This window comes from Heloderma suspectum, chromosome 1 (assembly GCF_057233095.1).
Source record: "Heloderma suspectum isolate Gila_16-S chromosome 1, 16-S_ref, whole genome shotgun sequence".
NCBI classification, from domain to species: Eukaryota; Metazoa; Chordata; class Lepidosauria; order Squamata; family Helodermatidae; genus Heloderma; species Heloderma suspectum.
In genome coordinates, this window is record NC_139458.1 from 295,234,009 (window position 1) to 295,261,583 (window position 27,575).

Below are 27,575 nucleotides of genomic sequence, written 5' to 3' on the forward strand. Positions count from 1 at the left end.
TGCCGTGATAGGCTACGTAAATATTTACATAGCCTATCACGGAAAAAACAACAACAACAGCGAACGCAAATGGCGGCGGCTATGGCCGCCGCCATTTGCGTCCCTGCAGGCTGCCCAGCGGCCGGATGTCCGGCTGCAGGCGGCCCTGGCCAGCGGCTCTGCGGAATCTCCACGGAGCGGAGCCGGCTGGAGAGAATTTCGGGGGGAGGGATGGAGCACCTCCCCCCCACCGTGAATGTCACCCTTCGAAAAGGTAAGTGACTTTCGTACATCCCTAAAAATTGGGCAGAGTATAGGGAAAAATGTCCCTCTTTGGGGGGTGGGGGTGGGACATTATTATTGTTGATGTTGTTGTTGTTGTTGCTGTTATTTAAGTATTTATACACCATCCCATAATTGAGTTCTCAGGACACCTGATAAATAGCACCTCCGTGTTGTTTTTTCTCTTAGTACTATTCTGCCCCCCAACCCCCACCCCCACACACATCCACCTGGATATTGATACATTAAGGGTGCAATCTTGGCTGGGAAATTGTAGGATGGGAGTTGTAGGATGTTTTTCTGTCTAAACATACATAGGATTGCACACCAAGAGATATTTGATGGCAAGTAGTTACATACTTCCACATTAACAGTGCAGTCCTATTGTGTCTACTCAGAAGTAATCACTTCTGCATGGAATCACAAGTAAATGTTTATAGAATTGCACTCTAAAAGTAATAGTGTGTATAGAATTGCACTCTAAAAGTAATAGTGTATAATATTGCCTAATGGGGCCACTGGTGATATCACAAAGACGTCTGCTGGCATTTCTTGCTTTAGGAAGAAGTCAGAAGAAACCCAGATGCTTATCTCCCACTCCTCCTGTTCAGCTCCTGCCCTGCTTATGAGAATGGCAACATTTGCATATGGAAACAGTTAGGGCTGGTGCAGATCGACTCCTTCCTAACCATGGTGAAGAAATGGAGAGCCTGACTTGGGAACATGTGTCCCTTCTCTCACTGCCCCCCCCCAACTCATAGGGCACATTTCTGCCTCTCACTTAACCATGGTTAAGAGAAATGTCAGCACTGACCTTAGCCACCATTAATGGTAACTAGGGAAGGCATTCACCAAGGACCTGACCTGCTGTGTAATGTTGGGCTCGGGTCCTGATGGAGCTGTTAACTGTGGTTAAGTGGGTGGAGAAAGGGGAGAGGAAGGGCCCCTGTGCTGTGCTCTGGAAGCTGGCTCCTGATTGATGAACTGTTGTCTCCGAAGGACGTCATGCTTGCAGCTAAGCATAAATTCCTAAACTGAACTGCAAGACACTAGTTAAAATGGGATATATAACTGAAGTCAGAAATTAGCTTTCATGAGGATGAGTTTCCATAGCTGATGCTATTATGTAAGGATGAGGTCCATATATCTGCACTTGCACCAGTTATCACTGAATCAAAAAACTGATGCACAAGAACAACAAAATAGAATCCTAAGACATTCATTTTTAGTGTTGATATTTGTGGAAGAAACTTTGGATAGATAGATAGATAGATAGATAGATAGATAGATAGATAGATAGATAGATAGATAGATACAGCAAGCGAGCAATTATCCACTCAGGGTTCCCCCCAAAAGAGGAAGTGTTGGGCTTCGCAATAATTACAAGTGCAGTTTTTATTCCTGGTGCATTTTCCTAGATAGACAGATATCCTAATTGCTTTTTAGTCCCTGTTCCCTTACTTTATATCCTTGTCCCTGTCCTGATACTCTGGTAATTACTAAAATATTCAAGATGGTCAAGTCAGAATTAATGGCATGAACTTTATACCACTTTCCCCATTTGTAGAACATACTTTTAACAGAGCATTTGTATTTTCTTTGCATAGAATTTGGATCTCATTTTGTCAAAAGAATACACACACCTTGCTGCAACTGAACACCTCCCATGTGACTGCAGAGCAGGGTTGGGCCACCCTCTGTGCCTACATTGAGTAGAAAAGGGTGCACCACTGCTTTCAGTCATGAAGCATCATGTTTGTGACAGAGCTGGTGCAAAACTTCTTAGAACCAGACACTTAGAATCATAGAATCATAGAGTTGGAAGGGACCATGGAGATCATCTAGTCAAACCCCCTACTCAATGCAGGCTCTGCACTGCAGGGTGCAGCCACAGCATCCCTGACAGCTGACCATCCAACCTCTGCAGAAATACGTCTAGTGAAGGAGAACCCACCACCTCACAAGGCTATCTGTTCCACTGCTGAACAGCTGTCAGTGTTAGGAAATTTCTCCTAATGTTAAGCCAGAATCTGCTTCCCTGCAATTTCCACCTATTGCTTCTAGTCCTTAAGACAAATATCGACATATTTTGTACAGGATTCAAAAGTTTCATGTAGTTCAAGGCATAATAATGGAAATAATTTTCGCCACTGAGTAGCTAAGTCAATAAGTGACAACCAAAGAGTCTGATCATGTCATTGAGGAAAAGACAAGATAAATAATAAATATGCATTGGCTTCTTGTCAGAAAGATTTTCTACTGCCCTTCCTCAGGATTTCTGGATTCCATAGTCTTCAAAAATACCTTATCTTCATTCACTTCAGCAGCACCTATAGACAGAAACCTCAATGACATTCAGACCCCATTGACTTAATTACTCTTAACAGATCAAAAAATCAGTTGCTTCTCTTCTCCAGAGCCAATGAAATTAACTATGGGTAGAACCAATGTATTAGTACAAGAGAAGGAAGAGTTTGTCTAGGGCAGGGGTAGCAACCTTTTCGGGCTGTGGGCAATATTTGGCAGTTTCTCTCCTGGACACCACCACAAAATAGCTGTCATGGGAAGCATGACTAGTCACAAAGGACAAGTAACCTGGCCAAAAGATTGAACACAAGACAGAGATGGGGTCTGAGTCCCAATACACTAAACAACTCCTTTGAACCCACAGTTTTCAGCACCAACAGAAACAATTTCACATAAGGCAAAGACTTTTTCTCCGCTACCCTGTCCTTTGTCAAGTGACTCATTCCCCACATTTCTTTTTCTCTCTTAGTCTAGATCAGCAGCTATAGATGCAGCCTCTCTCTCTCTCCCCTCCCCCTTCTCTCTCTCTCTCTCTCTCTCTCTCTCACACACACACACACACACACACACACAAGCACCCCATGTATCCATCATGCAAATTGCAGCAATAGAGCACCTTGGTGGGTGCCAAGAAAGGTGTTCAGGGGCATATTGGTGCCCACAGGCACCACATTACCTACCCTTGGTCTATGGCATTTATTAAACAGACATTTGAGATGGGCATAGAGAAACACCTCCGTAGGACGATACTGTAAGCTATTGCTTTACAACCAGTGATAACTGATAGCATATCAGGTGGTATGAATACCACTTCTTCTAAGCACCATTCAGAGGAAGCAAGACCAGGATCTCCCACTCCATGGTGCTTTTTTGTTCATTTTCATGGCTGCAGTTACCTCAGCCCTACTTACATGTCATAAAAAAGAGTGAAGAATCAATGTGCAGTGGAAGAACAGACACATGCCTCACCTCTGGTCCACCTCTCTTACACATTTTGGCTGTAATGTGCCAATGCAGAGTGCAACGTTCATCAACCCAATAACACATTATCTTTTTGCCCAGATTTTGCTAGGTAAGGATTGTTAATTATCAGGCCTATATGCTTTGGTCTCTACCTCAACTATAAACAGAGTCTATAAAACAGAGAGACTATAAACAAAGCTCAGAGGATTTAATTTATATCTTACTGAATATAAAAGAATTTATAAAGGAATTTACCCTTCTCATTTCAGGCTTCGACAGAGTTTTGCTTATAATGTGCCATTGCCATTGTGCATAAGGGGTTGTATCCAATGGGGTCCTTCCGCCAGCAGAATGAACACTGGTGCTGGATTGAATTTCCCCTCCCCTCTGCAGCCCCCTGTACATGCGCGCGCACACACACACACACACACACGCACACACACAAATCTGCTCCAGCAGGTTGGGGGATCTTCCAACAGATTTGTGTCATGCAGAGGGGCTGTAGAGGGGAGGAGGGGAAAGGAAACTCCCCTTGCATGAGTGACAGTCTGCTCACATAACCTTGGATTTAGCCCAGTGTATTTAGAACATGCCCCTTTTAGTTGGTGATATTAATAGTTATGGATTGAGAGGGAGTGGGGGGAGAAAGACATTCATGGAGTGTTTGCTAGCTTTTTCTTTAAAGTTATTAGTGTAGACATTAGTCATGATTCAAAGGATCAGCCTTTCCCACACTGGTTCCCCACCAGATATTTTGGACTATAGCTTTCATAATCTCTGACCCTGGCTATGCTGGCTGGGCCTGGTGGGAGTTGAAGTCCAAAATATCTGGAGGGCACCAGCTTGGGGAAGACTGAAAAGAACAGTGGGGCTGCATTTTGAGGTTTAGGATGTGCAGTAAAGGGAAACTGTATTTGAAGTCGGTCAGACCATGCCAAAGTGACATGCTTTGAACTCTTATAAAAACCTTGCATAAGAGTGCCATTGCTGTATGCTTTCTTGAATCATCCCCATCCCCCAATTTTCAGAGTCAAAACTGGACCGAGATCAGTAACTCCAAGATAAATCCCATAATGTGTATGCTAAACAATCTGTAAGAGATATTGGGCAGTTGATGCATCTGGCTCACTAGCTCAGGCCCATTCATCCACCTGATGATAACCAATTTGTTGTGTATTTGTCACATAGTTACTAATACATGTGACTTGAAATTGGCTTCAAAATAGCGGGTTGATGTAGCCCAACATATTTGGGACCACATTAAAATAGCCTTTGTTACCATTTTGTTTGTTTGAAGAACATATATACCCTGCTCCAGCGATCCATATCACGTCCAGGAAGTTCCAAAGCAGCCCTGGAGCTCTCTGACAATAATGGAGTCCCATTCATTTCAGTGAAAGACACAGATTTATTGTCCACATTTCCTTTGTGCATGTTGATCTGCTCTCTCTTCCTTGGAATGACTGGAGCATATTGCACACACGAGAGCTACATATGTGCTTCAGAGCACACATAGATCTCTGGACTGGGTTCACTGGCTGTGTTTCTGTCCATATCTATAATCTGTAAGTCCCGTTGATTGCATTTGCTTTTTTATTTTATTTTATGTATGTAAGACTGCAGTCATAAGCCTGGATTGGTGATCAGTGTTTGAAATAACATCAGTCTACCAAATTCTACAGCACTCTAAATATGCATTAATTGATATTTGTGAATGATGGAAATGCTGTTTCCCCCCCACCACCACCCTTTTCTTTTCTCTGATGCTGGCCAAGTAATTTCTCTTACCATCTTACTATGTTTGTTTTAAACTCATCTGGTTACTCATGTTCTTTTCTTGTTAAAGTCTCTTTGCTTTATTACAGTACATGGAGTTTGGGAGGAATGGTCACCTTGGAGTTTGTGCTCATTCACATGTGGTCGAGGCCAAAGAACTAGAACAAGATCATGTATACCTCCCCAGTATGGGGGAAGATCATGTGATGGACCTGAAACACAGCATAAGCCTTGCAATATTGCTCTTTGCCCTGGTGAGCATATATAGAATGTGATAATGTTTGATACTTACAAGGTTTGTTTGTTTGTTCAGTGTAGTTCCTTTGTGGTTTTGTGCAGCTTCAGCCTAAAATCTGCAAGCAAGATGTATTACTGTAGTGTTGTGGAGACACTAATAGGGCTGGTTAGAAATGGCTGAGTAGCCTTGCCCTAAAAACCATTTATGCCTCTCAGACGTTAAAAGCGAATGCTTGGAAATCCTTGAGGGGTCACCCTGAGCATTCAACCAGATGCTCAAAGGGCACAAATGCCAGCCTTTTGCCAGCAGCTACACAGTCTCCTTCCCCCAAGATAGATAAAACCCCCACCTTGAGAAAGATGTAACGGGTAGCTGCTGGTAGAGGACTCCCAGAAGGATGGGAGGGCCCCAGAGTGTTGCTATCTTTTGAGGAATCATGGGCTTGTAGTCCAGCCCATGATTCCCCTACGGAAAAAAAGCACCCTGTGTGTCGCTTGCTGCTGCCAGACAGCCAAATCACCAGGACCCCTCCCATGTTCTTCATTGGAGCCTACAGCTTATTGCTCCCCCTCCCGCTTTTCCAATCTGGGGGGGGGGTCAAGGCATTGGGGAGGGTCTAGTAGCTGGCAAAGGGCTAGATGTGCAGCAGAATCAAGGGATGGATCTGAGATGAGCTGTGCCTGCCTCCCTCTGCTTACAACAATTCGAGCAGGAATTCTTGCATAGTCAAACTCTCCTGCTTGAATTCTCACCCCATCACTAGGTCTGGTATGCTATTGGCATCTTATCCATCTTATCAATAGCATCTTATCCATTAAACTAGAGTTAAAGAGGGGGGATCCACAAAATTCTGTGAACTGAAAGGGGTCTTAAAGCTTGTGTTTCTCAAAGAGCAGGCCCTTCCCAAAAAAAGTCCACATGGCAAGACTTTTTGAAAGGAAGGGGACGTTCTAAAGCAGTTTTTGAAAATGACACAGGACAGGGGTCTGCTGTTCAAAGGGGGAAAAAATCAAAAGCAAGTATGCCCATATATTTACATAAAGCTGCTCTTCAAACCCTAGCCACTAAAGATAAAATGTATAATGTGTACACTGGATGTAGGTGCAACTGATTGCCAAATGGTGACCCAGGAACCCTGTGTAAGACTCAGAGAATCAAGAGCTGAGTTCTGCTCATGCAATGTGACTTTCACACTTCCTTCTTACTGCAGCCTCTTGCACTCTCTTGCACTGGGGGAATAGGCAGATATCAAAGGACCCCCTTCTGCTCTCTAGGTGTATAGATGTATAGAGGTTAAGGAGTTATGGGTGTTTACAATTATGTGACAGAAGAAGGCAGTGGGTAGGTAGATCTTGAACAAAAACATAGTTCCATTAGCATTACTCAGACTTTTGCAAATCATGGTATATGGTGCATATAAAATGTTTTTCCTTTCAGATTTTGTCCAATATTATCCAAAGATAATTTTAATATCAATATTATCCAAACATGTATAAGTTAGTCCATTTATATTAAGCATTCAGTATGTTTGGGTACAAAGCATGGTTACTGGGGTGGAAGCAGTTCTGCTCTTGACTCTGGACTTCCAATATGATGCCCAAGAGATAACTATGTAATCCTTTCAGGGAGCAATCCTATGGCCACTAGACACTGTCTAGAGGGCCATAGGATATGCTCTTTTCCAGGAACCAACCCAGTCAGAGGCAGACCGGAGAAGCCCTGTCCTCTGCGCTTGGAAGAGGAGCACGGAGCGACTGAAAAGGGGCAGGGCTGGGGGCATTCCAGGGCAGGGAAAGCAGAGCTGCATGTATGACACATCCAATGGGTCGTACAGCAGCCTCCTCTCCCGGTCGGCCCCCCCATGACTAGACAGCTGATAATGGCTGTCTAGCGGAAAATAGCAGGGCAGGAAAGGCATGGAGGGAACGATCCCCCTCCCCCATGCCTCTCCTGACTTGCTTTGGATAGGCGGTCGCCTCTGAGTTCGGAGGCAGCTGCCTATCTTGATAGAATTGTGCCCTAAGTGAATTCCTTGATAGTAGTAGTACAGTCTGTGTTGCTTCAATTGGCAGAGTACCAAAGAGAAGATTCAACATCCATGTATTATTACTCCAATGATTTTTCTACTAATAGCTAGTAAAAGGAAAAAAAGAAAAGAAAAAAAGGAGATATTTACACTTATGCTGCTAATCACAATGTGGTTTGAGGTATACTTAAATATTGCAGTAACAATCTCCATGATTAAATGACAGAGTACCACCAGAGCCATTTAGCAAGTACAGGAGGAGGAGGCACAAATCAAGTGTCAAAACCACAGTGCAGTCCAAGGACAACAGTAGCTAGGAAATGTTAGGTAACCCACTAACCATTCATGTCAATGAATTTCACAATACATAATCACATTTCATAAACACATCACACTCTCTGATCATTATTTGGTCTGTCATGTTCCTTGTAATATCCTACTGCAATGTATTTGAACTGGGAGAAATGAAATTCAGCTTCTGTAAGACTTCACCTTTGTATAAGGCCTCAATAAAAGCAGATTTAGTGGGTATCCATATTTTAACAGGCTTTTCCAGTTTTATACTCAATCAAGATGATACAGTCCTTCATAATCTTCTGCAGACAGCTATGTTTTGAGACTTCATGAGAATGTCTGATGAAAAGTATATACCCTCATTCAAATATATAGGTGTTGGTACATGCTGTCAATTTCCTGTTGCTTTAAAATTAAAGGACAATTCCAAAGATGATAACAGGAGACAGGCAGATATCATGTAATTGTGTGATTGTTATGTGTCTCCCACAATCCTCTTGTCAGCATACATGCATGTAAATAGGCTTTCCATTTATCCAAACTTCAGCTGCCCATTTTGTATGTCTCCTAAATTATTAGAATAAATGAATAATGTACTATACTATATGGGCAAAAGGTAGTTGCTGTTGATCTTGGTGTAAATGCAGAATTTTTTTATTGTTGCCATGACTCTTTATGACTCGTTTATTGCATTCTCCTGAAATGCTTATCTAGTGTTCTCTTCACTATCAGATGCATTTAACATTCTCCCCCCACACACACATGTCCCCACTTTGTAAATGAAAAAAACACCACCACCAATGTTATACCTGGCAAATGAATTGTGCAACACAATCCTATGCATGCTTACTTAGAAGCAAGTGCCACTATGGTTAATGTGGCTTAGTCTGTCATAAATGTGATTTGGGATGTAGAGTTAAACATATTACATGGAAGTAAGTTCTATCAATTTCAGTGCAACGTATCTACTACATTTGTAAGAATACAGGCTAATGCTACATCAACCTTGCTTTGCAGGGTTGCACTCAAAGCAGTGTCTTACACTTGACCAATTCAAATAAGTCATTCATCTATCCTGAAATGCCATAGCACACCCCCTTAAAAAAAAACAAAAAACCCCCCCAAGGCATAGCTATTGAGATGGATAGGCTCTGGGACCGCTTCCAGGACCCTGAGGTTTCTGTGCTTCAGCATAACTGCCAACTCTGCCAGGGCCGTGCATGTATCACGCTGCATCAGCATGTAAAAGGGCTGACATCAGGCACTAGTCTCAGCAGTGGGATCTCTAAGCAAGATGCTGCAAGTCAGTGGTGGGCGGGTGACCTATTTTGGCAAGTCGACCATAGATCAGGTCCTAGGTGTGAAATAGTGCCACTCTGTGCTACAGCACGTAGGCAGCCTCCTGTACCTTGACGTAGTTCTGCCTCTAGTATACCGAGCTGAGGATCAAGCAGTGATGTAGGGCCAGCATGATTTTGTCTCATATTCAAGCCTGTGAGTCATCCTGCTAACTGTGCCACTTGTGGCTACCATATTGGTACGAGTAGGCAAATCATGCCACAAGTCCTGTGCTTAGAGAATCCGGTTTATTTTTAAAGTACCTGCTGTAGTGGGACACATGGCTGGTGAGGTAGGCTGGGACATCACCGCTGACAGTGCCTAAGGGAAGGAGACTCCACACTCCTACCAAGAGCATCACATGGTGGCATCCAAGGGCAGGAGGTGGCTGGCAACTCTACCCGTTTTGCATGCATCCACTGCAGGATCAGGACTTAGATTTCCTAGGTGATGGGTTTCATCATCACTAATAAATATGATCAGGGAATTTTGTAAGATAAAAAGAAATGAAGCAGACTTTTCCCCAGTATGTGTGTGAATGCTATTAATGCAGCAGTGAAATGGATCATCTTTAAGTGGAGGATCCATGCTGATAAGATAAATTAACAGGGGGAAAACAAGAAAGAACCCACAGTCATACATCCAATTCGATGCATGTTTGCTCAAAACTAACTTCCCTTCAGTTCCTCTGGAACTTACTTCGAGCTAGGTGCCCTAGAACTAAAGTGTAATTTTCTCCTACACATCCAATTTGATTGTGTAGAATTACGGCTTATTCTGACATGGGTGCTGCCACACTCGAGAGAATCAAGATAAGAACATAAGAACCATGCTGGATCAGACCCAGGGTCCATCTAGTCCAGCATTCTGTTCACACAGTGGACAACCAGCTGTTGATGGGAAACCCACAAGCAGGACATGAGTGCAACAGCACCCTCCTGCCCATGTTCCCCAGCAACTGGTGTACATAGGCATATTGCCTCTGGTATTGGAGGTAGCACATAGCCATCAGGACAAGTAGCCGTTGATAGCCTTCTCCTCCAGGAATTTATCTAACCCCCTAAAGCCATCCAAATCGGTGGCCATCACTACATCCTGTGGTAGCAAATTCCACAGTTTAACTATGTGCTGTGTGAAGAAGTGCTTCCTTTTATCTGTCCTGAATCTCCCACCAATCAGCTTCATGGGATGACCCTGGGTTCTAGTATTTTGAGAGAGGGAGAAAAATGTCTCCCTTTCCATATTCTCCACTCCATGCATAATTTTGTACATCTCTATCATGTCTCTCCTTATCCTCCTCTTTTCCAAGCTAAACAATCCCAGCTGTTGTAACCTTCCCTCACAAGGGAGATGCTACCAGCCCTTTGATCATTTTAGTTTAGGGATGTCAGAGAATTCCGCCACGGATTCCAAAGAATCCCGCCCCCTGGAATCCATGGCAGAATGGCCTCCCGCCCCCCTGCGGAATCACCCTGGGACAGAACTTACCTGGGCGGATGCGGCAGTGGCTCCGGCAGCGGCTCCGGCGGCGGCTCCGGCGGCGGCTCCGGCGGCAGCGGCAGCTCCGGCTGGTCTCCTGGCCATGGCTGGGCTGCTGCGGCTGCCATTTGCGTTTTTGCAGCCATGATAGGCTATGTAAGTACTTACGTAGCCTATCACGGCAAAGAGCAGGGACGCAAATGGCAGCTGCTATGCCATTTGCGCCCCTGCTCTTTGCCATGATAGGCTATGTCAGTATTTACGTAGCCTATCACGGTAAAGGCAGCCACACAAATGGAGTAGTGGCCTACATTTGCGTTGCTGCCTTTACTGTGATAGGCTACGTAAATATTTACATAGCCTATCACGGCAAAAAGCAGGGGCGCAAATGGCATAGCAGCTGCCATTTGCGTCCCTGCTCTTTGCCGCGATAGGCTACGTAAATACTTACGTAGCCTATCACGGCTGCTTGCAAAGGCGCAAATGGTGGCCACTACGACGGCTGCCATTTGCAACCGCAGCAGCCCGGCCGTGGCCAGAACTCCGGCTCCGGCCGGCCCCGGCCAGCGGCTCCATGGAGCTGCTGCAGAGCGGAGCCAGCCAGGGAGGGTTCCAGGTGGAGGGACAGAGCGCCTCCCCCCCACCGCAGATGCCCCAGCGCAGAGCCAGGTAAAGGATTCGTACATCCCTATTTTAGTTGCCCTTTTCTGCACTTTTTCCAACTCAGCTTTTCCCAGATAGAACTCAGTGACCCTTCTTGCACCCTCACCTTAACTGCATGCAATATAAAGAAGGGAAAATCAGTGTATTCAACCCTCTCCTCTCCAGCGCCTGGGTCATGTGTTACTCCTGCCTAGACTTTCTGCATAATAGTAGGCATGCAAGCTATGTGTGTTCTGGAAGTGGGGAGGGAGGGAAGCTCATTGGTCCCTTTGGCAGCCCGTCAATACTCCCAGAAGATAGTGTGCGCCAATATTTTGCTGCAATTACTGCCTTGAACAATTGTATTTTACTGTATTTGTATGCTACCCTATATCAGGGGTTCTCTGGGCAGTGAGCATTAAAAAAATATAAAAATACAGTAAAACAAACAATAAATATATAATTATGATGTACAAACAATACAGTTATTTTCAATTTAAGCTTTGTTTGTCAGCATAAAATCAATCATCCTCTGTTTAAAAAAAACAAGAAACTGTCGTGGGTCTAGCTAGGAAGTTAACAGGGACTTTATTTCTATTTTGTGTGTATCACAATAGTTGACGGACAGTGGCAAGAGTGGAGTGCTTGGAGTCAGTGCTCGGTGACCTGTTCCAATGGCACACAGCAGAGGAGTCGGCAGTGCACGGCAGCTGCTCATGGAGGCTCCGAGTGCAGAGGCCCATGGGCTGAAAGCAGAGAGTGTTACAACCCCGAATGTACAGGTACATAAGACTCTCTCCAGGAGAAAAATGTGTTGTTATGGGGCAGGGGGAGAGATTTCAGTGCAATAAAGAGATTGCACTGAAATAGGATGCAATAGGATGAATACTCCAGGGGGGGAGTAATCCTATGGCTGCTAGTCAGCGGCTAGACAGCCATATGATACGTGGTTTTCTGGGAACTGACCTTCCCCACCCCCTTCCGTGCTGCCTCACAGGCAGCGTGGAACAGCCCCGTGCTCAGAAGAGGAGCGCAGAGCAGGTAAATTGGGGCATTCCAACACATCCTATGTGTCATCTGGCAGCCTCCTCCCCCGCTCTGCCTTCCCGCAGCTAGACAGCCAAAATTGGCAGACTAGCCACAAATGCAGGGCAGGAGAAGCGCGGAGGGAATGATCCCCTCCATGCTTCTCCTGCCCTGCATTGGATAGGTGGTCGCCTCTGAGTTCGGAGGTGGCTGCCTATCCCCATAGGATTGCACCCTTCATCATCCTTTAAGATATTTGTTTCCTCTAAGGAGCCCAATGTTGCGTACAATGTTACCTTCCCTACCCACCCCAGTTCTAAATTTTATCCCCACAACAACCCTGTGAGGTACTTCAGGCTGAGAGATAGTGATGTGTCCAAACTCACCTAGTGAGCTTCATGGCCAAGTGAGGATTTGAACCCAGGTCTCCCTGCTCCAACTATAATGCTCTTTCTAACACACTTTGCTACATGAGCTTGTTTATATGTGGTAAATTGACATGAGCTCTCCCTGCTAAAGGAATCAGTCCTTTATTCTTCTTTAGGTCACCCCATATGTAAACATGTGGAGCCATCCTAAAACTTTGGGGGTGAAATACTGTGGATGAATGTTTTAAGTTCCGTTGATTTCATTGTAAGCATGCAAAATCTGCACCAGCTGGGACTCCTTGTGTGAATGGAGACATCCTGGCCGCACTCATCCATGTTCTGGTAACACATAATTAGGATTTCTGTAATGTGTTGTAATCACGGGGCTGCCTTTGAAAACTGTTCAGAAACTTCAGTTGATGCAAAATACTAAACTTAGACTACTGACTGGGACTGGGTGTTTGTACCATACCTCACCAGAGTTAAAGCAGTTGCACTGGCTCCTGGTCTGTTTCTGGGCATAGTTCAAAGTTCAGGTCTTCTTAGCCTCTAAAGCCCTATATAGCTTAAGATCAGTGTACCTCAAGGACTGCTTGCTGCCACATGAGCCTGCCTGGATGCTGAACAACCTGCCTGGATGTTTCTTCAGGTCCCCTTGCTGTCAGAGGTGAGATGGGTCAGTGCCTTTTTAAAGGAACTTTCACAGCAGGGGAATGAACTCAAAAGGGCACTTTTAATCATGCAAAGAGGCACCTTTAACCTTCCATGAAAATATAAATAACATAGGATTATATGTCCATCCACCAGCAGAACAGACTCCGCTGACCAGGGCCGGCCCTACCATTAGGCAGGGCAAGGCGACTGCCTCAGGCGGCAGTTGCCCAGGGTCAGCAGTAGCAGCCTCCTGGTTATTTGTCATGAACACTTCAGCTGTTCCCCTCTGAGGGAGGACAGAGCTGTTGCCTCAGGTGGGGTGGAGGATGCTACCCCATTGCAAGTGTTGAAGTAAGGTTGAACTGCCAGTCCAGTCAGCTTCTGCACATGGAATGGGGAGGGGGCTTCATCTTGTCCTTCACCTCAGGCAGCAAATTATCTTAGACCAGCCCTGCTGCTGATGGAACAGATCCCCCCTCCCCATTACAGCCCAGATCTGCTCTGGAGGGTTGGGAGATTCACTGGGGCAGAATCAATGAGTGCCCTGTAGGGGGGAGAAGAGGGAGGGAACATCCCATTGAGTGAGTGGAAGTCCACTCACATAGTATTACATTGTAAACCAATAATATTATAAATGAATGAAACATACAGTGATGAATACAAAGAAAAGAAAACAGTACAAACAATATACTCAAATGTTAGAATAGCAGTTTAAATGAAAATAACTTGTGACAGCTATTTAAAATATTATGTTTTTATACCTTGCAGCCTGTGAAAATGTGGTTGCCATCTAAATATACTTACAGTACAATCCTATGCATGTCTACTTAGAAGTAAGTTTTATTGTGTTGAGTGGGATTTACTCCCAAGTAAGTGTGTATAGAATTGCAGCCTTACTTCTCCAGTAACAGCAGCTTGATTACATATTCTTTTATGTTAACAGATATAGTACACAATATAGACAAAGTTAAGCATATTGAATTCCCATTTATTTCAATGGTAGGTTTAAGCTCATGCTTAACTCTCTCCCGTTGCATTCAATGGGAGTTATGTGTGATTAATGGTGGCTGGATCATGTCCCTGCCCATACTCTTTATTTACATAGCTCTGCCACTTTGAAATTGTTCTTTTTGAACATTTGTTGGTATTGTGCAGTTTGTTGGTACCCTCTCTGATTAATATATTCTTCCAAGCAGCTAATGGTCAATGGAATCACTGGGGCCACTGGAGTGGGTGTTCCAAGTCATGTGATGGAGGCTGGGAGAAAAGAATAAGGATATGTCAAGGAGCAGCTATGACTGGGCAACAATGTGAAGGAGCTGGAGAGGAAGTTAGACGGTGTAGTGAACAGCGATGCCCAGGTAAGAAGCAGGTATTATGTTTAGAGTATACAGTGCATTGTGGGTTTCGAGATGAACCCAACCACTTTTAGGATTCACATTTAGGAATAATAGAATGGTTATATAGAATCTGTCAGAAACAAACAAACAAACAACAATATAAAAGCCAATCCGACATTATTGGATATATCACATTAATTCATGAATTCTGTTCAGCTTGATACAACATTTCATTCTAATGCTCCAAAGACAGCTTGATCCATAGCCAAGTTAAGTTAAAATAGTTGAAGTTCAGGTGATATGAAATGAATGGGTATTCTCCTATTGGGCTGTAAGAGGCAGCACCTTGTCGGAATTGCAGGGTTATGTTACAGTGAATGCCCAAAATGTGGTGGAAGTTGACAGTCACACTGGAATATTGCCAATCCTGGAGGAATTTTGTGGATGTCTCAAAACCCAGAGATCCAGTTGTGAATGTTTGACAGTCACCTGAATGTGATTGTCTGAAAGTGATGAAATGTACAACTATTTGGGGCTATTCATGATGTTCTTCTGGGATTGTGAGCATTTACATGTGAATGCTAAACATTCTGCAGGTTTTGAACATCCATAGAGCGTAGGAAGCTGTCTTATACCAGGATCATCTTGTACAGCATTGTCTACTCTTACTGGCAGCGTCTCTCCAGGTATTGGGCAGAAAACTTGTTCCAGTCACCTGCTACCTGAACCTTTTGCCTGCGGATGGCAGGGATTGAAACTGGGACTGTTTCAAGCATTGCCACTGGGCTTTGGTTCCTTGCCTGTAAAATATACAATGAAAACTATGCAAGAAATCCATTTTTTAAAAAAAGTAAGACCACTATCCAGCCAAAGCTCTTTTAAGGCTGCAATTCGATGGTCCCTGGGAGGGCATCCCAGGAGTCATAGGATTTTTCAGATCTCCTCCTCTGAGGGGAGAGAGAGAGGTCCACCTGCAAGCCTCCTCCATGAGCCTGCAGGCAGAAAGGTTTGACAGCCGGTGCTTCTCCAACATCAGAGAGCATGAAAAGGAGGCATTCCATGGGCACAGTAGGGAGAGCCTGTGAATCCATAAATAAAGAGGGGGAAATCTGCCCCCCCCCACTTTGAACTTCCATTCTGCAAAGGAAAAGGCAGATCCTCTGCCTTGATTCCTCCTCTTCCTCTGCCATAGGATTGCTCTGCCCGTCACATTGATTCCAATAGAACTGAAATAGGTGCTTAAATCTTCAGTTGCAGTTACTTAAATCTGCTTAACTTTGGCCAATTTGTGCTCAGAGGTAATTATGGAATGTTTTTATTGGCAAACATAGCAAGGACAAATTTAAGCTAAATCATCTGAAATAATAACTGTGCAAAATTAATTGATGAATATTGTTCTTTCTGTCCCTGGAAATAGCAAATTAGGAATTCATTCATTTAATTCTTAGGTACTTTGGCCCACCACCATCAAAGTTATGCTTTCTAATTTTCCCCTTCTTATATCGTATATCGTTTTATTTTCCATAATTATATATACTGCTGAAATAAAATAAAGCAGCCAGCAAAATATGAATGATAAAAACATGATTTTTAAAAACAAGTTACTAAAGCAGAATTGTTATCATTCCTGGATAGTTGGATAGCTTTGGCCCAAGGTCTTTGTATTTCAATATTTCCTGTTCCCTTCTCCAAAATTTATCATGTAGGCTAATTTCATTTGGGCTTATCCTTCCCAATGCAAGCATAGGACCTCTGTGTGTGGAGGGATCCCCATAGCCCTGCTGAGAAACAGAACTCTGTTTCTCTGTTCCTTCTTTTTGATACACGTTTATGGGCACATAACCAGGCAGTGGATTACAGAGAATTCCTAGTATTTGGCCTGGGTAGGCCAAAGCAGCTCTTTCAATCCCAGCTACATATCCATTTGTACATAATATTCTCCTATCACAAGTCACTACCAGAGAGAAAAGAGTTCCACAGAACAGTTATTCAAAAGCTGTACAGAAGGGATCAGCAATTGGAGAGGCCCTAGTACCAAAGTTAGCCCCCTGCCCCAAATTGTACCATTTGGTGTCCCACTTGCCAGTCCAGGGGAGAAGGAGGATTGTGAGCCATGTATCACCTGAAGCATTACAGCCAATTGGCAGGCCACTTAGGGCAGGGGAAGTAAAGGTAGGGCTATAGGCCCTCTACACTTTACAAACGACTGTACCTTATTGGTGTCCCTCTGCAGACCGAAAGCTCTTTGATCAAGGAGAGGCATCTGTAAGTGGAATGGGGAAGGACGAAGGAGACCCATTTTTGGTTATTTCCCCCTCCACCTGCAGCCTCCCCATCCCTCCCCAAAATCTGCTCTGAAAGTTGGGGGATACTTCAGAACAGTGTGGGAAAAGCTGCGGAAGGAGGGGTGCAGTGGGAGAGGATTCAGCGAAAATCACTTTTGTCCCCATTCTGCTGGAAGTTTCTGCTGGATCAAAGAGTCTTCCATCAGCAGAAGGACACCAGTTGGCTAGAACCCTCAATTCTCTAAGTGGCCATCTCTAAGTGGCCATCACAGGCACACATGTTCTTTACTGTTATCCAGTCACAGCCAGATTATTTCAAGCAGGAAATCAATGGTACTGAAGATGAATATTCCCTCTTAGTGAATTGTTTTAACATGCTGCACATTGTTTGAACCATCATAGCAAATGCTCTGCGGTGGTTATGAAGAAACAGTGACTTTAAATGAAAAGAAATGGGTACTGTTCAATAAAGTATAGGATTATGGTGAACCCTTTCAACAAGAAGACATTTGGATGAACCAGTGTCAACGCAGAAAATATTTCTCACAGCTAGTAAATATTTCTAACAAATCCAGTTTTCCAAGGTTGCCACCTGCTGTTAATAAAATATTTTACAAACAGATTTACTAGTGGTATATATGGAAGATAGTAGTTGGTGATGTCTGATTTTGTCTTTGGCCTTGATTCAGTCTAGATTATGGGAATTGGAATATACTGACATATGACATCAGTGTCTTGAGCTCCTTACTGTGGAAAAGTGGAGCAATTTAAGAGGTGATTCAGACTGGCCTACATGTTTACATATACATTATAGATGAGGATTTTCACGCTGATTAGGAGAGCAATCTTTGGGACCACATGTTGCACTGGTACCAAAGGTATATCACTGTAGTGCTGGAGGAATGGCCACAAAATATTCCAATATATGCTAAGCCTGGGAGGGGAGGGGGAAAAGCACAACACCAGAAAATACAAACACGATGTAAAAACAGCAGACATGCCTCAGTGTCCCTGGAAACACCAGCACAGCCCACCAATCAGGGACTGTGTCAGAAATGCCCTCATGCCATACAGATAACCAATCCGCACAGACCATCCTGCAGTTGTGTCTGTCACATTGCTATGCCCCCAACATACAAGAAACATGGGGAATGAGGCAGCAGCCACAGTCACAGCCAAGGAAGCCCTGAGACGCCTTCTGGTTAAAGCAGCCACAAATACACTCAGGAGGTTGCTAGTTCAAATCCCATCATGGGCAACACATTTTACCTCCCTTGTCCCCTATGGAAGAATGACATATACCCCAGCAGCAGTGCATTCAGGCAGAAACATGCTCAGGAGGTCACTGGTTCAAATCTACAGAGGGAATTTCTTTCCTAGTAGCCATCGTTAACTGAGAGGTAGATGGCCAGTACAGTTCTGGAATCATGTGAATGAAGGCACACATGCTTGCAGGGGCACTGGCTCAAGTAGCCCCAGGGGAACCCCTCCTCACCCTCACCCCCACACTGATACTGGCTGGGAATATCTGGGATTGGATGCTCCCAAGTTCCACTGGTCGCTGAGGAGGAGCCAACACCATGGCCAAGATCCACATGACATCGCGGTCCAGAAATCTGCCACCAGAAACCTCTCCAGGGACTGAAGGTAAGCATGCAGTAGCCAGGGGATGGCAGAGGGAGTGGCGGTGGGCATCAGGTTGCTGGACCAAGGTGAGTGGGCAGGTGGGGATGCCCACACCTACCAGTGCTGAGGGAGCTCCACACTGGAAGGAGGTCCACGCCAGAATGGCCCAGCGGGGCCATGAGCACTCTGTGGCCTAGCTATGCTACTGGCAGAAGGCTGAGCAATTGGCCTTTCTCCAGGAGTGTGAGCATTGGGAATGCCACAGAGCGCCCAGCCTGACTCCTATGACTTCATGCTCTGGGAGTGGGTGGGGAGGTCCATGTTCTGAAACAAGCAGCACGCAGGGGCAGGCGTGGGGGTGGGAAAGCATAGCAGGGGCAGGCCCACTGGGATGGGTCATGCAGCTGTGCCCAGGCCAGGTGCCCACTCACGCCTTCTCTCCTCTTATTCCTCCTGCTGCAACAGGAGAGCATTGTCACTTGCTGCGCTGCTGCTGCCTGAGGCGACCCACCATCACCTTCACCCCACTCTCGTCATCTTCTTTGCTGCTAGTAGTCGGCAACTGTGAAGAGTCCATAGCCTGCCTCCCCAGCATTGCTACTTGAGCTGGCTGGAGCCATCTTGGAAGGACTGCTGGCAGAGGAGTAGCAGTTGATGCTGGGAGCCACCCAGTGACACACACCAAGGCCAGCCATGCTTTCTGAGGGTCTGAGAGGCAAGAGGGAGTGGAGCAGCCTGAATGCTCAGCCAGTGCTCATGCCTCAGCCTGCCTGCGATCGGTGGGGAGGGGTAGCCTGCAGTGATTGTGAATCCATGTTGCCCTTACTCCATGGGAGTTGCAGTGGGACTCTCTGTGTGCAGTGACAGTTTGTTCTATTCCGTGCACCCGGGCAGTGATTCTGCAAGGCAAAAGTGCTCACGAGTGTTTGGCCAGCATTGGCAATGGATGGAGCAGAGTGCCTGGCTTTGGCCAAGAGATTGCTTAGCTGCATAGGGGGTGAGGATGCTTGCTCTGCATGGGAGACACTGCTCCCTGCTTTTGGGATGGAACTGTGTTTGAGCGATACAGTTCAGACAAGACACAGTATTAACATACAGCAAAGGGGATGGAGTGGTGGGCATGGGAGACAGTCACAGCAGTTCTACTTTGGGGCATGTGTCCCCTCCCCCATCCCTTGCTTACCTATGTGGCAAGCTCTGTCCTGGCACCCCCAGTTGTTGGAGTGGAGTGTTTGTATCTGGGGTCCAAATGCAAGATACCTCTAAGGTTCTAGGCAGAGAAGTGTTAGCAATACGCTCAAGCTCCTATCTGTGTTCTGGGGACAGGCTGTCTCTTGCAAAGTACCCCTTTCTGTGAAAAGTGCCCTTTCTGTATAGTCCCCCTCACCAAAGTTGTCCCTTGTGAGCTATATACAACACAGGGCCAGATGGATATAGCCTCATGCCACGTCCCCTATCACCTGAGCTATGGTCTCCCACTGTGGGGTTTATACACTGGCAGTGGCGTGCTATGATTGAGTGCCGAGTTACGCCATATCCTGTGCTCTGTCGTGGTGACATGGGTGGGGCAACCATCAACACAAAGGGTCTTGATTCAATTTTTTCCCCTCCCCTTGAAGTCAGTGGGAGCGAAATTCTTTGCACCAGTGTAAAAATGTGCTGCTGGCAGAGATATGGCTGTGGATTAACAGAGTACATGGCATAAGTGGGTTCCGCCCATGTGCTGCCCACAGCTCCAGCCTGTTTTGGCCATTCTGCTGGCATATTTCTGCCAGCTTCATATTTCCCCTGGTTCATTTGGAGTGTTGTGACAATGTATCTTTCATGGCAGTACCATATCTGGCATAGTGGGGCTTCCGTCAAATCCTATCGCCATTGAATCTCCACTATAGGATTGTACTCTTAAAGCTGTTTAAAAATCGTTTATTATCTATCTATCTATCTATCTATCTATCTATCTATCTATCTATCTATCTATCATCTATCATCTATCTATCTATTATAATTATTCTAACACTTATACCCATTCTTCTAAAGAACATTGAAGGTGGAATATATAATCATGAAATATTGTCTCACATTGGTGATTTAACCACATTCCTGAAAAACCAGCTACGAGAACACTTTTTCCTTGTTCTTAACTATCTCATTTACATTTCTTCAAATGTATGTCATATATCACAACACCATATACAGTATGTAGCCTATTAGTCAGTTGCCTTAATTCTGCTCTCTACTAGTGAAAACCAACAGTTTACATTTTGGGTAGGAAGGCCCTTTCAGTGTTTCATTGCCCCTGGAACTAAAGCAATACATGCATTTAGAACTGTATAGCACATGCCCTGGTAATCTCATTTATTTATTTTTATATAAACTCTAGCTCAACAGTCCAGTAAAAACAACCTTCTCAGATCATCTTGTATGATACTGGTGCTGCAGCCACAGAGACAAGCAACATTTAATCTCAACATAAAACAAAGATCCAGCTATGGAAGTCTGCCCCATAAATGCAATTTTTTGGATTGTGATCTTTGTGTTTTATTATTAACATACACCTAAATTTGGGCTTCCATGGAATTTTAGAAATCATAATAATATTTGGTTAAATTTTTATCAGTACAAATTATGAGTACTGTACATAAGGCAAGCAACATATATAACCACAACATATATAACCATATATAACCAACATATATACCATTGTAATATATAGGGGAACACATTCTAAGACTCAGTGGCCCTGATTTAGAGGCTCCTTTCAACCACAACAGCTTGGATGAGAACATGAAACACTGGCATGCGAAAAGGCTCTCCCATTCCATTGTCAGTCAGGGACAGCTTTGATCATGAATCCCCACATGCCCAGAGCATACCCTTTACTTGAACAGAATGGAGAAATTTGTAATAGACCAGTGTGTCTGCTGAGCTCTGGATGCAGCTGAACAATTGCTTGAATTAATTTGATGGAATTGTTTATCAGAAGCAAACAGTTCCTTCTGTGTGCAAAGGTGAAACTGGGTAGGTCTGTCTGTTGCAAGGATAAGATTTGCAAACAATTTCGAAATGCTCTAGAAGTAGTAAAATATAATGATAACACAAATCACAGCCCATCATGTTAACATTTTGCTTTATTTCTTTTTTCCACCCAAAATGAAGGCACCATAATTTTGTTTTCAGAATAAAAACCCTCTCTTTTTACAATATATGTAGTAATGTCGTTTAAATTTGCTGATATTTTCTGGAGAAGCTGAAATTATAGACATACACACACATACGATATTTAAAAACATATTCATGCTTTACTTAATTTTGATTAAAAACAAATTTATCAAAGCAGGAATGGAGCTTCTTTTCAGCTAGAAAAAACAACCACCCCATAATATGTAAATATTTCTTGACTATTTAGTTAATGTAAGTGATGACAAAGTAGCTTTGGTGTTAACTCCCAATGAAGTCATAGCCATACTTCAACAAAACTGGTGGTGAACCCTCATATTTAGGTTAAGAGAATTCACCACAGGAGAGGCAGCCAATACATTGGTTTACCTATTTATTTAATATTTTTATATACCGCCCTTCAGTACAGAATCACAGGGTGGTGCACAAAATTAATTAAAACATGATAAATACAAGCCAAAATAAAAACAAAACAAACAAACAGAAACTACCAAGCCAAGTATTAAAAGCCAGCAGAGGCCTGGTTAAGCAGGTAAGTTCTTAACAAGCGCTGAAACACTATCAGGGTTGGTGCCCTGTTGCACTGGGGGCAGGGGGAGAATTCCAAAGGCAGGGTGCTGCATAGAAAAGGCCCACCTTCTGGTTGCCATCAGATGTACCTGTGCAGGTAAAGGATCAACCAGGAGGCCCTGATCTGTAGATCTCCATGAATGGGCAGGTTGATATAGGAGGTGGTGTTCCCTCAGATAACCTGGTCCCAAATTGTTTAAGGCCTTATATTCATTTCATTCTTTCATTTATTGTATTTGTATACCACCCCATAGCTGAAGCTCTCTGGGTGGTCCACAAAAATTAAAAACCATTAAAATACATTATACAAAGTACAAAAAGAAAGCATTTACATAAAACCACATAAACAGATAACACAGACAGCATATATCTAAAACAATTTGTTAAACCATCAGCCAAAGGCAGTCCCAAGACCTAATTTAAAACTCATTGTATACTGCCAAATGCCTGAGAGAAGAGGGCAGTTTTAACCTGGTGCCGAAAAGATGACGAAGTTGGTGCCAGGCAGGCCTCATCAAGGAGATAATTCCATAATTGGGGCCACCTCCAAGAAGGCCTTTTCTCTTGTTGCCACCCTCTGAGTTTCCCTCAGATGAGGCACCCGGAGGAGGGCCTTGGATGCTCAGCATAGTGTACGGATCAGTTATATGTCAATAACATCACCTTGAACCTGACCTGTTAACATATTGGCAGCCAATTCAGTTCTCTGAGCAAAGGTGTAACATGCTTGCAGTAGGCTTTCCCACTCACAAGCCTAACCCCCCAATTCTCCCCTAATTGCAGTTTCCAGACCAGTCTCAAGGCAAGTCCCACATAGAGTGCATTGCGGTAATCCAATTGAGGTTACCAGTGAATGGATCACTCTGGCTAGACTATCACTATCCAGGAATGTCCATAGCTGGTGTACCACCTGAAGCTGGTAAAAGGCACACCATCTGAACAAGTCCACCTGAACCTCCACTGACAAAGATGGTTTGAGAAGTACCCCCAAACTACGAACCTGTCCAGAACAGGTAACCCACCTAATTCCCAGGCACAGGAACCACCTACCCAGAGAGTCTCCGTCTTGTCAGGATTCAGCCTCCATTTACTGGCCATCATCCAGCCCACAAGTGCATTCAGGCACTGATCTAGAACTTGCACAGCCACACTTAATCAGATGTCACAGAGAAATAGAGCTGGGTGTCATCAGCATACTCTATAAGAGAAAAATCCTTATGCATTAACAGTACATTAACAATGACAGTAAATCTGAAATTTGGATGAGAGATACTGTAAGTTAGCACTGTCTTTTACACTGTTTTGCAAAACAGTAAAATAAAATTAGCGGGACAGATTTGTTCATAGAGATGATGAACACCATAAAGCCAAATGGCTTTGAAACATAAAGGCTTGGGTAGACTGAGTTCAACAGATAGATGTATTTTGATTCATTCCTTGTCCTATCAAAAAAGCTCAGGATTACTTACAATGTATCCTCATCCAGGATCAGCCCAAGACATTATGCTGCCTGAGGTGGAGCAGCAAATGGTGCACCTGCCCCCCCCCTCCACCCCGAAGTTAAGGTACATAGTACACAAAACCAGCCAAGTTATTTGGGCACCTCAAGCAGAAATACAGTTCGTAACAAGATCTCACTCATCCATGATATGATCGTAGATGAGGGAGCTGACCTGGTATTCATCACCAAGACCTGGGCGCGTATGCTGACTAGTGTAGACATGACCCAGCTTTGCCTACTTGGTTACTCAGTGCTGCAGCAGCCCAGGCTGAAGGGCTGGCCAGGTGGGGGGGAGTCACTGTGATCCATAAAAGCATGATCTCAGTCACCGGGAAACCCTTCCACCCTGGGACAGGCTATGAGGCCCTATACCTTGTATTGGGTCAAAGAGACAGATAGGGGATGCTATTGGTGTACAGCCCACACTGCTGCCCAAAGGCCTCCCTGACCAACCTGGCTGAGGCAGTCTCGGATGTGGTGTTGGAGAACCCTAGAACTCTGCTCCTGGGGGAATTCAACATCCATGCTGAGGCTGCCTTAACAGGCCCAGCTCAGGACTTCATGTCCTCCATGACAACCATGGGGCTGTCTCAGTTTGTCATTGGCCCAACACATAGGGCACATAGGGCAGGGCATACCCTTGATCTGGCCTTTACCTCGGGGTGTGAGGGAGGTGGTCTGGATATTCGGTGTGTGTGTAAATCACTCCATTGTCATGGTAGTTTGGGGTGCTATTGTGCCCATTTTTGTCATTGGAGGCCCAAGTGACCTCAGTGGCCCAGAGCGCCCATTACCAACATTAGCTGGTGCACCGACTACTCCCATCCCTGGATAGGGAAAGCCTAGGCACAGTGATCACACACTTGTAACCTCATGATTAGACTACTGTAATGTGTTCTATGTGGAGCTGCCCTTGTACCTGGTTTGGAAGCTACAGCTAGTGCACAATGCAGCAGCTAGGGTGCTCAGTGGGTCACCCAGCTATGCTCACATAAGACCTGTATTAAAAGAATTTCATTGGCTGCCTACTATCTACTGAGTCACGTTCAAGGTCCTGTTGTTCATGCACAAATCCTTAAACAGCTTGGGACCAGGATATCTAGCAGACCATTTCCCCTATATATACCCAGCAGACCTTTAAGATCTTCAGAGGAAGCCTTGGTGGTCATTTCATGACCAACAGAATCTCACCACATAATTTCTCAGAGGTGGTGAGCCTTCTCAATGGTGGCACCCACCTGCTGGAAAACCCTCCCCCATGCAGTTTGGGAGGCAGAAAATGTGGTATGTCTCAAACACCTCCTGAAAACACACTTGTTCACCCAGGTTTTCTCTGGCTTGCAATTCATTTCAATTAATCATATGCTGTTCCATTTTACTGTTCCTTGATTTGTTTTGCATTGTTAGTGTAGTTGGAATTGTTTTTAATACTGTATTTAAATGTGATTTTTAATATTTATGTGTGAATCAGGTGAGACAGAGCTGGGGCTGGACTAGTATCTGGAGGCAGTTAACAGGCTGGATAAGGGCCAATAGACTGAGACCTGAGGAGGTACTGTTGGTGGGCATTTCCCAGATCCAGAAAGGAGGGAGATGGCCTGTTCTGAATGGGGTTGTGGCCCCGTGAAGGAGCAGGAGCGTAGCTTAGGGAAACCCCTGGATCTAGCTTTGTCACTGGAGGCTGACGTGGCTGCAATTGACTTATAAGACCCTAAATGGCTCAGGGCCCAAGTACTTGTTGGAGTGACTTTCCCAGTAGGCTACCAGCCCAGGCTTTGAGATCTTTGGATGGGGCCCTGCCTATGGACAATGTCTGGGGAGTAGTGATCTGAGCAAGGGCCTTCTGAATTGTGGCCCCCTTGGTATGGGAATAATGGTCTGTGGAGGTGCAGCAGGTCTCTTCAGTAACCCTGTTTGGTTGGTTGCTTAAGATGCACCTCTTCTCCCAGGCCCTTGGGTCCTTCTGATGAGACATTTGCATTATTTGTTGAATCGTCTTTGGTATGTTTTATCTTGCTGTTGGTTGAATTTGATGAATTCTTAGATTTTTAATACTCTTGTTTTGTTATTGCTTGTGCTTTGTATATAAATTACGTAAATAAAATGATGTATATTTTTCAGCCTATTTCTTTTTCTTCCTTGTGCGTCTTATGTGTATGCAACACTGAAAAAGTATTTTATTCCAATATCTTATCAACTAAACGAGATGACATGTGTATGCCTTTGGCTGCTGCATGCAGCTCTGCCAAATATGTGAGTACAAACCCAGCCACAATATAATATATCCAGTCTATACCTACAGCTGTACCAGTAGTTACAGTGTTCATGTTGTTGCACATAGGCAGTTCTAGAGTCTACCTCAATCAGTGGATATGGCCCAGATGCAGACGCCTGATGCAGACCTCATGATATCCTGGATCACATTTCTGATTATGGCCCTACCAGCCGGGTACAGTAAGCAATGCATTAAAAAAAGAAGTACTATGTTTTCCGCAAGCTCTCCTACAATATGGAGGAGAATCTCGTGGGATATTTTCCCCTCTTCTTTCAAATGGGATATTACTGTGGCTAAGAGAGAGTAGATACTGCAATGTGCTCTATCAAGAACATAGCTTAGTTGTAGAGCTATGCTTTGCATGTAGGAGTTCCCAGGTTCAACACCTGGCAGGTCCAATTCAAAGAACGCTGCTGGGAAAGACCCTGGAGACAGAGCCTCCACTGGTGACGGTAGACAATAGATGGACAAATAGCTTGAATTAGTGTAAGGAGCTTTCTATATTCCTAATCATGAATAACGTTACTTCTCTGCAATGCGCAACTTCACCCTTTAAGCCTGAGGCCTGATTATGCTCACAAGCCCTGTGCACATATTCATTCCTAAGGTATGGCTTAAAAAGAAAAATGCAATATGTATCGATACCATACAAAGATTAGTTCCAAATTAGTTCATTCAGGTTAAAACAATCCTTAACATTTAAGGAACTATCCACAGTCACACTCATACTGTAATGTCAGTTTAAGAGAAAGCACCAAGCCTGACATCCTACTGAAAATACAGATCTTTCCCCCAATACTTCAGAACATTTTTTTCTATAGCAGTTAGGATGAAGTGAAAAGTACTCCCTTGCTTAAATGCTTGCCATTAAGATATATTCTTGCTCTTCTGGCACTGTCAGCTTTCTTGACTTATGATTTGACTGAGCTGATGCTGAAGCATATTTAGCAACCTATTTTATGCGCTTCACATCAGCATCACTGAAACATCTGCAGGAATGTTTTTGTCATCTGTTGAGGCGCTCACTTGTCACCACCATAGGTCTTACACATTTCCACAAACCATGCCCTGTTAATAACCTTATGGTGAGAAATACATGGTCAAAGTAACCACAGTTGTTTCTCATAAAAAATGGCAACTAACAAAATTATGGCCCAGTGAAGTTGCAGCAGAAGAGTGCATTATTTGTATGAACGCATGCGCACGCACACATATATACATATACATATATATATATATATATATATAATGCTTGAATGCACCTAATGAATTACTTTTAAAATATCATTATTTAAAAAAAGCTATTAAGGGAGCAATCCTATGGCCGCTAGTCAGTGGCTAGACAGCCATAGGATATCTTGTTTTCCAGGAACCGACCTCAGAGCCTGTGCTCCGAGGTTGGTTCCCAGAGAACCAACCTTCCCCCCCC

At 44.4% G+C, this 27,575-nt stretch overlaps 1 protein-coding gene across 2 annotated transcripts in view; it reads left to right on the forward strand.

The window, feature by feature from the left end:
* Positions 1 to 27,575, forward strand: part of ADGRB3 (adhesion G protein-coupled receptor B3) — a 703,006-nt gene that overhangs the window by 266,091 nt on the left and 409,340 nt on the right. For both annotated transcript variants that reach the window (XM_084826875.1, XM_084826876.1), the window contains 3 exons: positions 5,397 to 5,561; positions 11,942 to 12,106; positions 14,569 to 14,733. In XM_084826875.1, coding sequence (XP_084683001.1) covers positions 5,397 to 5,561; positions 11,942 to 12,106; positions 14,569 to 14,733 — 495 coding nt within the window. The remainder of the gene's footprint in view (positions 1 to 5,396; positions 5,562 to 11,941; positions 12,107 to 14,568; positions 14,734 to 27,575) is intronic.